The sequence below is a fragment of the Notolepis coatsorum genome (assembly GCF_963971535.1).
Source record: "Notolepis coatsorum genome assembly, chromosome: 8".
Lineage (NCBI taxonomy): Eukaryota > Metazoa > Chordata > Actinopteri > Aulopiformes > Paralepididae > Notolepis > Notolepis coatsorum.
This window is the reverse complement of record NC_140172.1, coordinates 133,708,388-133,721,897: the sequence shown is the minus strand read 5'-3', so window position 1 is coordinate 133,721,897 and position 13,510 is coordinate 133,708,388. Positions and strand designations below refer to the sequence as shown.

Here is a 13,510-nt window from a genome sequence, read left to right as displayed (position 1 = left end):
TAAAAATAAAAAATTCTCTTCTAGACTTCACTCAGGTGTATTGTTGATGCTCTCATTGATACTGTGTTTGTTTCTGAAGTGTGAGTGAGAGATATAGAGAGAGAGAGGGGGGTGAGAGATATGAGGAAGGGGCAAGAGAAAAAGAGAGCTGGAGAGTGTGTGTGTGAGAGAGAGAGGGGGGGTGCGATTACTCAGCCCTTGTGTGGGTGAATGTAACAAGTTCCTAACGTTTTTTTCCCCCATCATTTCATGCACACTTTATTCATTGTTTTAAATTATTATTTTGTGCATCACTCTGTTTTGAATTTGATGCAAATTTGCAATGCATGAGGGTCATCCTTTTGTGTTAAATGGCTGCATAAAGCAAGCATGTGTTGACTCGCATGTTGATAAGAGTATTAAAACTTGGAACTTGAAAAAGATCTGTTTAAGGTAAAAAAAATTAAAATAAAAATGCGATTAATTTGCGATTAATCGCGAGTTAACACTTTGATTGCCTAAGGCTAAATTCATGATATACCATCCGTTGCCAGCTCTATTTAACATGGAGAAGTTCCCCTTCTTTGCAGGGCTATAACTTTTTAAATTCTATTGCTAGATTGCCATTATTAGGGCCCATTCAAGGTCCTATATGTATTGTTCATTGTGTAGCAACGTTAAACTTTTTCATTCACATATTCATAGTAAAATATGGTCTAAAGTATAAGTATGTTTTCATCTCTTTCTGCAGCTTTCTCCAGAACGTGATTTATAGCCCCAAATGCATTATATTGATGATGAAATACAGTTTGGTAGGAATCTGTGCGAGATCAAAAATTCAATTGGACGTACTTCTAGAAGTTTCTACGTATCATCTGATGATGACCGGATGGGCGGGGGATCGTTTATAATTCCGTGGGCAGCGTTATATCATTCATCTAGTGTGGGTGATATGATCATCAGAGCGGTTTATATCGAACACGTTCAAAAATAACGCTGAATCTTACCGTATCTTCCTCGCGCCGTTGGACAATGAGCGTGGAACTGAAATATTCCTATTATGGGATGTAGAAATACGCGATCTATTTCCAGGTTGTATAATAGTATATACGTCCAAATCATGTTGTTTATCGAGTTATTGGCAACGGATCGTTATGTATTGTGTCGAGATCGAGTCCCGGGACCTATAGAGAGTGCCCGGAAGTAATATGGACGATCAGCACCACATCCACATGACTTCCTGTTTGGCGCTTCTGCCGATCGGCCACCAGATGGCGCTCTTGAACCGCTAGAGGGTTGAGAGGAGGCCAGCACTGTGTCTCAGGGCTGCGGAGGAAAAATATGATTTCGATCACAGATTTTTGAAATATTGATATTAAAGACGAGTTAGGGCGTCCTCTGCAACTTTAGCATGGCTAGGAAAGACGCCTAAACACGTTTTCGGCACTTAAAGTGTTAACTATGGACAATCATGCGATTAATAGAGTTCAATATTTTAATCGATTGACAGCACTAATATATATACAAATCGGTCTGTACATACTGTACTATATCTATACATATCTCTTAACTACTCTTACTAGTTACGCTGCTGGCCAGTATGACTAACTACCATACTGTCTTTATACCTGTATCACTGTACAATGTACATTCATCTGATTAGCAGTAGCACCATTACTCAGTAGTACTAATTTATATATTTTATATCCAGTTTAATCCCATGTACATTGTATATTACTGTTGCACTTTACTGTTACATTTGCACTCTGGTTGGATACCAAACTTCTTTTCGTTGTACTGTACTTGTGCTGCATGATGACAATACATTTTAATCTAAACTACTCTAATCTAGGGCTGACCTTCAAATTTTTTTTGGCAATCGAAGCTTCGGGGCCGAGCTTCGATTTTAATTCGAAGCTTCGAATTAAAAAATAAATTATTAATTTTTTTTTTAATCTTATGTTGTGGGACTTGTACAGCACTTTGGTAAACGTTGTTTTTAAATGTGCTCTATAAATAGTGGATTGGATTAATGAATTAAGTAGCCCCTTTCGTGACTGTGACGCAGCCAACACGACTGTGATTTAATTCAAGGTGGATCGCTGTTGTCGTTTGAACAACTTCAGATTTCATGGGAACTACCAATCCCCCAAAATCAAGAATGTTTAAGATGAATGAAGTAAGATTTTGATTATTTGAAATATGGCCTGTGTAGACTAAACTATGCACAGAATTATGTCAGTCTACAAGGTCCGGCAATGTAGACCTTGTAGACTCCACTACAGACCAATTATCAGTGAACTTTCATGCATTTTTAAGAAGGGCTACTTCCACAAAAAAAACTCACCAAAACATCTCAGTAGCACCTTATCTAGAGATTCATATTTATTTATGTATTGCATGCATTTCTACATTTTATTTCCCATTTTGTTTATTCATCCCAGTATCTTTCTTTCTTATGTGTGGAATTCTACAAGGCATTTACATTCACATTTAGTCATTTAGCCGACGCTTTTATCCAAAGCGACTTACAAGTTCTGTACGACAGAGTTGTATCCTTCCTGATGATCAGCTGAGTAACAATATTCATCAAAGTGTTGCATGTTACAGTGTAGGTTAGTTTATTAGGACAAGTGCATGACAGTAAGGTTAGTTAGGGTTAGATTTTTTTAATTTTATTTTTTTAATTTTATTTCAGATAATGGTTGAAGAAGTGAGTCTTTAGTCGACGGCGAAAGATTGGACGGGATTCGGCTGTCCTAACTGGGGTGGGTAGTTCATTCCACCATTGTGGGGCAAAGACTGAGAATAGGCGTGTAGGTGGTGTATATGTGTTTGAGGATGATATCCTTCAAACAGGCAATAGTGATGATATAATTTGGGCAGTGCTGAGCTGGGTTACTTTCCTCCAGTGTATTTGTCCCCCGGCCCCACCCAATGGCCCCATGCACACACACACACACCGAAGTAAAAATAAAAATTGAAGAAATTCTTAATGTTCGAAGCTTGTGCCATCGAACGAAGCTTCGAAGCACTTAAGACTAGGGCTGGGCGATATGGAAAAAAATCATATCGCGATAACGATATGATAATTTTATTTTATTTCTCGATATCGATAATTATCGAATTGTTATAAGTATATAAAAAAAAAAAAAACATATTTAACAGGTTTATTTTGCAGCAATTCTTTGTCATTGCCGCCATCTTTAGTGTTACATCCCCTCACACTCCAGTTCTCAGGCTGCAGCTGGTTTAAAAGCTAAAGTAAACCGGCTTCTCTGCTGGCTGTGGCTCCAGAGGAGTTGAACAGTTCTGGCTCTGCTAGTTTATTTTCGATCTTTTGGCGCTTTTTTGGTGGACAAACCACCGCACATGTGCACTGTGACTCGTGACTGGAGTCTAGTTCTGCTAGCACACATAGCCTACTGTGTACAGACGGTTTCAAAATGTATTTTAAATTAGAAAGCAAACAAAATAAATGGACAAGAGAAAAAGAAATCTGAATTTGGTCAGTATTGTCATTTGGACAAGCAAAGCCATTACTTTAAGTTGCAGGCAAGAAAGACAAGTCTGTCCACTGTCTCTGGTTTTAAAACTGCCCTGTTGCAGGTAAAAAAAAAAAAAAAATAAAAATAAAAATAAAAACGATTTTTCGATTTTTTTTTAATTTCGATATTCGATATCGATTATTAAAATATATCGCGATATTTATCGTTATCGTTATATCGCCCAGCCCTACTTAAGACAGCCCTAAATCTAATATAAACTAGTCTAGTCAAATCTAATATAAACTAGTCTAATCTAATATAAACTAGTCTAGTCTAATCTCATAAACTAGTCTAATCTAATATAAACTAGTCTAGAATGTAAATATTTACTACATACCGTCTTTTTAGCCCATATCTCACCTCACATATTTTGTCTTTATATATATATTAGAGCTGGGCCGTTAACGTGCTGCGTTAACGCTATACTAGTATAGCGCGATAATATAATTAACGCATTAATCTAATTTTTTTTTTTTTTTTTTTTTTACATTTTCTTTTTTTTACCTTTATTTACCCAGGGTAGGTTCGCTGAGCACAGATGCTCTTTTTCAGGAACGCCCTGCTTCACATTCACACAGTTCCATTCACACCTGGGAGCTGCCCAGTACAACCACAGTTGACACCATTGGCCACTGAGCAACTCCACTGGAGCAGTTTATTCAAGCCATGTCACATAGTTCAAGTTTGAAATGATTCTTTCTGTTTTGCTCCCGAGAGTGCTAGATACTGTACTGTACTGGTAATATTATTTATTTGTGTTAACTTCTGAATAAAACAACTTATTAAACACAAGTACATCTTATTGAACATTATTTTGATATTTCATTACCAATTATCATAGCAAAACAGCTTTTTCAAACAGTCTGTAATGCATTTTGGAAACGGGAGATGGGCTCATGGTGTAATGGGCCACCTGGCCTGAGAAACATATTAGGAGGAAAGAAAAAGTAAGGACTTACTTCTGGTCATTATTTGGGTAGAACACACATATTTTGAATGCCTTCGGCAGTTTTTTTTTTTTTTTTTTTTTTTTTTTTTTGAGCCATTTTAATCTAGATTAATCTAGATTAAATCCAGGATTGCAGATAGATTAATCTAGATTAAAAAAATGATATATTAGTTTTTATGTGTTAAGGACCATGCGATGTGACTCATTACTCCTCTCATTACTGAGAGGTCGTTACAGGCTGAGAGGTCATTCCAGGCTGAGAGGTTATTACAGGCTGAGAGGTCATTACAGAGAGGTCATTACTGAGAGGTCATTACAGGCTGAGAGGTCATTACAGGCTGAGAGGTCATTACTGAGAGGTCGTTACAGGCTGAGAGGTCATTACAGGCCGAGAGGTCATTACTGAGAGGTCATTACAGGCTGAGAGGTCATTACCGAGGTCGTTACTGAGAGGTCGTTACAGGCTGAGAGGTCATTACAGGCTGAGAGGTCATTACTGAGAGGTCATTACTGAGAGGTCATTACTGAGAGGTCATTACTGAGAGGTCATTACAGGCTGAGAGGTCATTACTGAGAGGTCATTACTGAGGTCGTTACTGAGAGGTCATTACTGAGAGGTCGTTACAGGCTGAGAGGTCATTACAGACTGAGAGGTCATTACTGAGAGGTCGTTACAGGCTGAGAGGTCATTACAGGCTGAGAGGTCATTACAGGCTGAGAGGTCATTACAGGCAGGTCGTTACTGAGAGGTCATTACTGAGAGGTCGTTACAGGCTGAGAGGTCATTACTGAGAGGTCATTACTGAGAGGTCGTTACAGGCTGAGAGGTCATTACTGAGAGGTCATTACAGAGAGGTTGTTACTGAGAGGTCGTTACAGGCTGAGAGGTCATTACAGAGAGGTCGTTACAGAGAGGTCGTTACAGAGAGGTCGTTACAGGCTGAGAGGTCATTACTGAGAGGTCATTACTGAGAGGTTGTTACAGAGAGGTCGTTACAGGCTGAGAGGTCATTACTGAGAGGTCATTACTGAGAGGTTGTTACAGAGAGGTCGTTACAGGCTGAGAGGTCATTACAGACTGAGGTCATTACAGGCTGAGTCATTACTGAGAGGTTGTTACAGAGAGGTCGTTACTGAGAGGTCATTACTGAGAGGTCGTTACAGAGGTTGTTACAGGCTGAGAGGTCATTACTGAGAGGTCATTACTGAGAGGTCGTTACAGGCTGAGAGGTCATTACAGACTGAGGTCATTACAGACTGAGGTCATTACAGGCTGAGAGGTCATTACTGAGAGGTTGTTACTGAGAGGTCATTACAGGCTGAGAGGTCATTACTGAGGTCGTTACTGAGAGGTCATTACAGGCCCAGAGGTCATTACAGGCCCAGAGGTAGTTACAGGCCCAGAGGTGGTTACAGGCCCAGAGGTGGTTACAGGCCAGAGGTCGTTACGTTACAGGCCCAGAGGTAGTTAAGTTACAGGCCCAGAGGTCGTTACAGGCCCAGAGGTCATTACAGGCCCAGAGGTCATTACAGGCACAGAGGTGGTTACAGGCACAGAGGTGGTTACAGCAGAGTGCTGGCAGGTCTGGATCTGTTCCCAGCCTCTGTGGTGCAGGAGGGTATTGACCGCGCTATTTAACACTTTCAGTGCCACCAGGTGGCGCCAGAGTTAGCGCTTGAATGCCACCATCCACTTTAATGTTATCGTTAATATCGTCTAATCTATGTTTTAAATTATGGCTATGTGATTAATCTGCCCGTCGCTTATCAAAGAATCCTTTTCCAGTCAGTGCTGTCAAGACAGATTGGTTTTTTATCGCTTCATTTCCGTTTGAGAGCATTTTGAAAAGCACCCGTTTTGAGGTAAAAAACAGTCCATTCTGGGCCATTCTATGATAATCGTCTTTTACTGGAATATTCCAGAACGTTGATATTTGTCGGCCTATTTATGAATCGTTTTCAAATAAACGCTAGATGATCAATATTATACGTACACGCACGCCCATTCGAGCCGCTCACGGATAATCGCTGTGTTCATTTCCTCTTGGATTTTTACAGTGAAACCGATAGGACATTTCACAAAACAGCTTATATCTTCATCAAAATGAGTCTGATTATCCTAACACTGATAACATAGATCCCTTACCCGACATCAGATGGTATCCAACTGGTATATTCAAATTCCTGATCACCATTCGAAAAAATCGATAAGTGTATAGATCCAACGTGATACAGTAGAACATGATTCCGCGGGGCTCAGAGGCTCCAGAATGAACTCTGATAACCCCGGCTGCATCAGTGGACTGGAAAATGTGGAGTACAGGATTTTTTTCCCCATCCATTTTCATTGAGTCCATTCCAAAATCCCTTATGTCATCTGGGAGACGATAGGGGGCGCTTTTTTCCACATCTGATCGCCGGCGGTACTCGGTTAGTACAGACTTCAAACATGGAATTTGATCATCATCCATTATTGTTGATTGTCTTTTGAATAAGAATAATGTTCCTACTTTGAATTTAGTTGCACTTAACACATTCCCGGCCATTGGGGGCCGTCTAATCTCACTCTATAAGGCCAGCATTTCAAAACAGACTTGCATTGTGCGTGAGGCTGTTTGTAGAGCTAAATCTATACTTTATAGTATTGCCATCTGTCCATTCTCATTGTCAATTGAGACCATAAACCGTCCCTTCAAAATGGCTTAAAGAAATAATTCTCTCATCAATACGTTCTCATTTTATAGCCTCGTGAATATAAGCGTTATATGGGATTTGGACTAGTATATTTCCTGGAAGGCAAGATACAGGGCGCTAAGCTAATAACATTAAATCGAACAGCGTCTCGGCACTACAGAAGCTAGAGCTAAAACGCAAAATGCATATTGTCGGTATTCATGGTCCACCATGAATGCATGAAAGGGGGGGGCGGGGGACATCGTTTCTGATTATTGATTACCAATAACCGCGTTAGCCTCAGTAGTCAACATTCGCTGATCGCCTGGTTGGCTATCAAAGCAAGGCCTGATCAGCATGTCATTTACGTGAAAAAGATCTTACCGTGGGCCGGTTGGATCCCCAAAAGGATTTCCCAGTTATCGATCGCCATCTGGTAGATCGATATGTCCATTGGCTGATGATATATTCCTTTACTGCATAGTGGATTCTGCGTCGCAAAAGGTATTCCAAGCTACAGGCTACATGTATAGATTCCAGCTAACAGTAAACTCCATTCAAAGTAAAGAAAAAGAAGGCACCGTTCTGCCACAGGGAACACTGCATTATCGAGACAGCGCCCCTACGAGGATCTGGCCGGTAATGCACTTTTCAGAATTCCAAGAGTGGGGTAAATCTGCAGTGCCGCTCTGTGACATTGAGTAGGTTATTAAAATGGAATAAAAGCCAAAACAACCTTGCCACGGACATGTCCGTGGTTGGCCCTCTACCGTTGGATTCAAAACACGGACATGTCCGTGGCCGGGCGGGAATGTGTTAAAGATAAAAAAAAATTTAAAAAATAATAATAACCTCGTTTAGTCCAGTAGGTTCAGAAATATCAACAAACATCCTGGTCAAATAACAGTGAGGTACTTCATTAACACTTTGAGTGCCAGCGACGTGTATTGTCGTCTTATCATGCCCCCCGTTGAGTGCCGACAACACGAATTGTCGTTTTTTTATTTATTTATTAGCGATCTGAATTCATATTTCATCAACCGAGTCTCCCGTTGGTACAGCAGACCCTCTAGGTAGGAGCTCAGATGTGAAAATACCGCCCCCTATCGTCTATCCCTGTGTAACTGCAGGCCATTCGATTATACTGCTGGATCCCTGTGGGGGGAGCCAACTGGCTCCATTATGCTGGCGAGGGATCTGATGATGAGGGAAGTGATCGCGAGATGGAAAGCAGCGTGGAATATATATTTACAGCAGCCAATAATCAATCAATAAACGCGATCGATATTTGGAATGGCGATCAGGAATTGGAATAATCTTTTTGGAGAACATCTGATCTAAGGTAAGGAGTCTATGTTACCAGTTTTAGGATAATCAGAGCTGTATTCACTGAGATGACAGCGTGTGCCCTATGTGTGTATGTGTGTGTGTGTGTGTGATGTTGAGGAAATGAGAATAGATTTTTCAGCCCGCTTCTATAGCGTGCATAAGTACACATATACTATCGATAATCTAGTGTTTATTTGAAAACGATTCATAAATAGGCCGCCAAATGACAACGTGTCTAGTGTATTCGAGAATATTCCAATAAATGCCGTTTATGGGGGAATCTTTCTATTTTCCGGAAATTTTCGAGAGAACGATAGCTTTTCGAAATGCTATAAAAAGGATTGATTAAAAAACAATCCGTTTCGACAATGTTGACTGCAAACAAGTCATTGATAAACAACGGGCAGATTAGACACATAGCCATAATTTAAAACATAGATTATGCGTTTTTAACGCCAACATTGAAGTGGGTGGCGGCATTCAAGGGGGTAAAAAGGAAAACACGGCCGGCATCGAAAGTGTTAAGTAAGCTACAGTATAGAGCAAGGCTTTTAGAGGGATGTTTCACTTTAGTAGAACGTGTCAAGTTTCATCCGTCTTACCTCTATCTAAAGTAATCTATTAGTAAACTAGCAGTCTATGTAAAGTCATCTACTAGTAAACTAGCAGTCTATGTAAAGTAATCTACTAGTAAACTAGCAGTCTTACCTCCATCTAAAGTCATCTACTAGTAAACCAGCAGTCTTACCTCTATGTAAAGTAATCTACTAGTAAACTAGCAGTCTTACCTCTATGTAAAGTCATCTACTAGTAAACTAGCAGTGTTAGTTACCTCTATGTAAAGTCATCTACTAGTAAACTAGCAGTCTTACCTCTATGTAAAGTAACCTACTAGTAAACTAGCAGTCTTACCTCTATGTAAAGTAATCTACTAGTAAACTAGCAGTCTTACCTATATGTAAAGTAATCTACTAGTAAACTAGCAGTCTTACCTCTATGTAAAGTCATCTACTAGTAAACTAGCAGTCTTACCTCTATGTAAAGTCATATACTAGTAAATTAGCAGTCTTACCTCCATGTAAAGTCATCTACTAGTAAACTAGCAGTCTTACCTCTATGTAAAGTCATCTACTAGTAAACTAGCAGTCTTACCTCTATGTAAAGTCATCTACTAGTAAACTAGCAGTCTTACCTCTATGTAAAGTAATCTACTAGTAAACTAGCAGTCTTACCTCTATGTAAAGTCATCTACTAGTAAACTAGCAGTCTTACCTCTATGTATAGTAATCTACAAGTAAACTAGCAGTCTTACCTCTATGTAAAGTCATCTACTAGTAAACTAGCAGTCTTACCTCTATGTAAAGTAATCTACTAGTAAACCAGCAGTCTTACCTCTATGTAAAGTCATCTACTAGTAAACTAGCAGTCTTACCTCTATGTAGTCATCTACTAGTAAACTAGCAGTCTTACCTCAATGTAAAGTAATCTACTAGTAAACAAGCAGTCGTACCTCTATGTAGTCATCTACTAGTAAACTAGCAGTCTATGTAAAGTCATCTACTAGTAAACTAGCAGTCTTACCTCTTACCTCTATGTAAAGTCATCTACTAGTAAACTAGCAGTCTTACCTCTATGTAAAGTCATCTACTAGTAAACTAGCAGTCTTATCTCTATGTAAAGTCATCTACTAGTAAACTAGCAGTCTTACCTCTATGTAAAGTCATCTACTAGTAAACTAGCAGTCTTACCTCTATGTAAAGTCATCTACTAGTAAACTAGAAGTGTTACCTCTATGTAAAGTCATCTACTAGTAAACTAGCAGTCTTACCTCTATGTAAAGTCATCTACTAGTAAACTAGCAGTCTTACCTCTATGTAAAGTCATCTACTAGTAAACTAGAAGTGTTACCTCTATGTAAAGTCATCTACTAGTAAACTAGCAGTCTTACCTCTATGTAAAGTCATCTACTAGTAAACTAGCAGTCTTACCTCTATGTAAAGTCATCTACTAGTAAACTAGAAGTGTTACCTCCATGTAGTCATCTACTAGTAAACTAGCAGTCGTACCTCTATGTAGAATCATCTACTAGTAAACTAGCAGTCTATGTAAAGTCATCTACTAGTAAACTAGCAGTCTATGTAAAGTCATCTACTAGTAAACTAGCAGTCTTACCTCAGTCAGAGGTAAGTTGGTAGTTACATCGAGGTAAGCTGAAACTTGACACATTCTACTAAAGTGAAATATCCCTTTAAGTTAAGACTACATATGCCACACAAAACACTGGAGGAGAGACAGACAGACAGGTGGGCAGCAGCCTGAAGGAGGAGAGAGAGAGACAGACAGACAGACAGACAGACAGACAGACAGACAGACAGACAGACAGACAGACAGACAGACAGCGGCCGGAAGGTGATGGTAGAGGTGGACCTACATTGCACAGTACCTGTCATGCAGTCCGGTGGGCACTGGCAGGGGCTCCCCTCGGTGTGTGGGGTGTATGGGGTGGTCCATCCCCTCTCCAAAGCCCACACCTCTGAAACACACAGGAGACACCGACAGCGTTATTACGGCTGGATCATGTTGCTTTAAAATTTTACATTACTGTGTGTGTGCGTGTGTGTGTGTTAGGGCTGAGCCCAAACATTAGAACGTTCGGACCTTTGTTCGTTACGTTGGCATTCTAAAATCAACATTAGAATTTTTTATTAAAAGAGAAATTGTAAAGTCATCTACTAGTAAACTAGCAGTCTTACCTCTATCATAGATGACTTTAGATAGAGGTAAGTCTGCTAGTCAGAACCTGACTCAGTAGTAACAACAACAACAACACAACCTGACTCAAGTCGTGAAGACAGTGATTTGCACTCTGAGCTCTAAAAGCCCCGATCAGGGAGAGGTCGATCAGGTTAGCCAGTTACTGTAACGTGAGCTAGATGGAAAGAATGTAACGTTACTGGTGAAAACGTGATTTACCTTGGAATACTCCTTTGTAGGGCTGTCAGCCACAGACTCATTCCCCCCCCCCCCCCCCGACACTCAACTAACCGCCTCGGACAGTCCTTCATACCAGCGGCCATCAGGCTCCACAACAGTGGGCAGCGACTAGCAGCCTCCAGGCTCCACAACAGGGGGCAGCGACAGCGACTGCTACCAGACATTGACCTGGGACTTATAGGAACCCAAGGAGGACAACCTACACTACCTTAGGCTTACTGCACCCTATGTGGATACTGTGATACTGTGAATAATGTATATTTCAGTGGATACCGTGATACTGTGAATAATGTATACTCAGTAGATAGTAAATTATAACACTACCTCATGCATACTGCACCTTATGTGACACTAGAGCTGCCGCGGTATTGCTGTTTTCCTTACCGCACAAATTTGCGAAATATTTCCTACCGCTGCGGTAATAACCGCACACACACAAAAAAAAAAGTTTGAATGCATTTTTTTTGTAGTCTACTCTTTATAGCATATAGCCTGCCTCTAGTCTAAATGTCTATCTTTAGAGGATGACTTTGCAGCATGAATATTGTTTGGGATTCGGCAAGCACGCATTCGTTAAAAGTGAAACACGGATTCGAAGTATCCCCTCTGTGTCGCGGGCAGGTTACCCCCCGACCCTTTCTTCTTCTTATTATTATTATAACGTTACTACTTATGATTACAAAGGCATTCGTTTTGTGGCATTACGTTATATAGTTACACGTTCGTATTTACCGGACCATAGCAAGGCACAAGCGTTACTCAATTCATATCTCAGTTCCTTTCTTTGCTCAGAGCGTGCAGAGTTGTACCCATTCTGCGGTCTGTTAATAAAGTTTTCAATCAGACAAGTGTATAGAACGAAGGGCTTTTATTATAACATTTCGTTGCAGTAAAATCATTATGCCTCGTTCCCTGAGGAGCGACGGTACGTCGGTAATCCACTCCGGTCTCCGGTGGGAGCTAAGGTATATTAGCCGTGTTGTGACTGAGCTCTGATCAATGGCTGAGATTCAGGAAGTAAAAGCACTGCAAGACGATCCAACGTGTGAAGCGTCTCTCTTCTGACCAATCAGTGGTCTGCAATGTTTCACATGACTTTTCTGGTACCCAATAGGGTCGCTTGGAACCTCGATAGAGGAGTAGGGTATATCTGCAGAGCCGCAAGCCCAACGAGAGAAGGGTATTTTATTATTATAAAAAAAAAACAGCAGTGACGCGGTATTCAGCCTACTCTTGCGGTGGGCGTGATGTAACAGCGATACCGCGGTAATGCGGTAATCGCGGCAGCTCTATGTGACACTGTGAATAATGTGAATATTCCTCAGCTAGTCAGATAGTAAATTATATTGACCATATTGATCAAATTGTTTACACTGCCTGTGTTGTTTTTTACTACCTGTATACTGTGTTGTTTTACTACCTGTACCCCCCCCCTCCCCCCCCATGCTGCTATGATGCCTGGATTTCCCCAAGGGGATCAATAAAGGAATATCTTATCTTATCTTATCTTAATACTTCGAAGCTTCGTTCGATGGGCATGGGATTCGAATATGAAAATAAAATTATATTATTAAAAAAAAGAAATTAAAGATATGATTTTTTTTTTGCTAAATCAACTCTGCCTCTCTTTGTTAACTACAACAAGCAATGCTGTTTGTTATTTAAGATGAGGTCAGACTCGGCACTGACAGATTTGTGTTCATTGTGCTGCTTTTATAAAGCCTCAAATGACTGCTTACAATATTTCATGAAAGCAAAGTGTTTCGTTTGTCTAAGATTTAAAAAGGTTTAAACTCTACAGCACTGACAAAGTTGAACAAAGTGCTGTACAAGTCCCACAACATAGAAAAATAAAAATGTAAAAAAATAAAATTATAATTTTTATTTTTTCGAAGCTTGGAATTAAAATCGAATCTCGGCCCCGAAGCGTCGAATTCCAAAAAAATTATCGAAGGTCAACCCTACTCCTTTGCCAACTTGCTGTACTTTGCTTGCAGGTCTGCATCCATTATTGCTGAATTATGAATAGCTCCAACCA

General features: G+C 40.2%; 1 protein-coding gene across 4 annotated transcripts in view; it reads right to left on the bottom strand.

The window, feature by feature from the left end:
* klhl13 (kelch-like family member 13) overlaps window positions 1–13,510 on the bottom strand; it is a 94,496-nt gene that overhangs the window by 68,130 nt on the left and 12,856 nt on the right. For 2 of the 4 annotated variants that reach the window (XM_084320209.1, XM_084320210.1), the window contains exon 2: window positions 10,922–11,011. In XM_084320209.1, coding sequence (XP_084176335.1) covers window positions 10,922–10,989 — 68 coding nt within the window. In that variant the 5' untranslated portion in view covers window positions 10,990–11,011. Of the gene's footprint in view, window positions 1–10,909; window positions 11,012–13,510 lie in introns of those variants that run through there. The other 2 variants (XM_084320208.1, XM_084320207.1) reach the window with 2 other exon arrangements.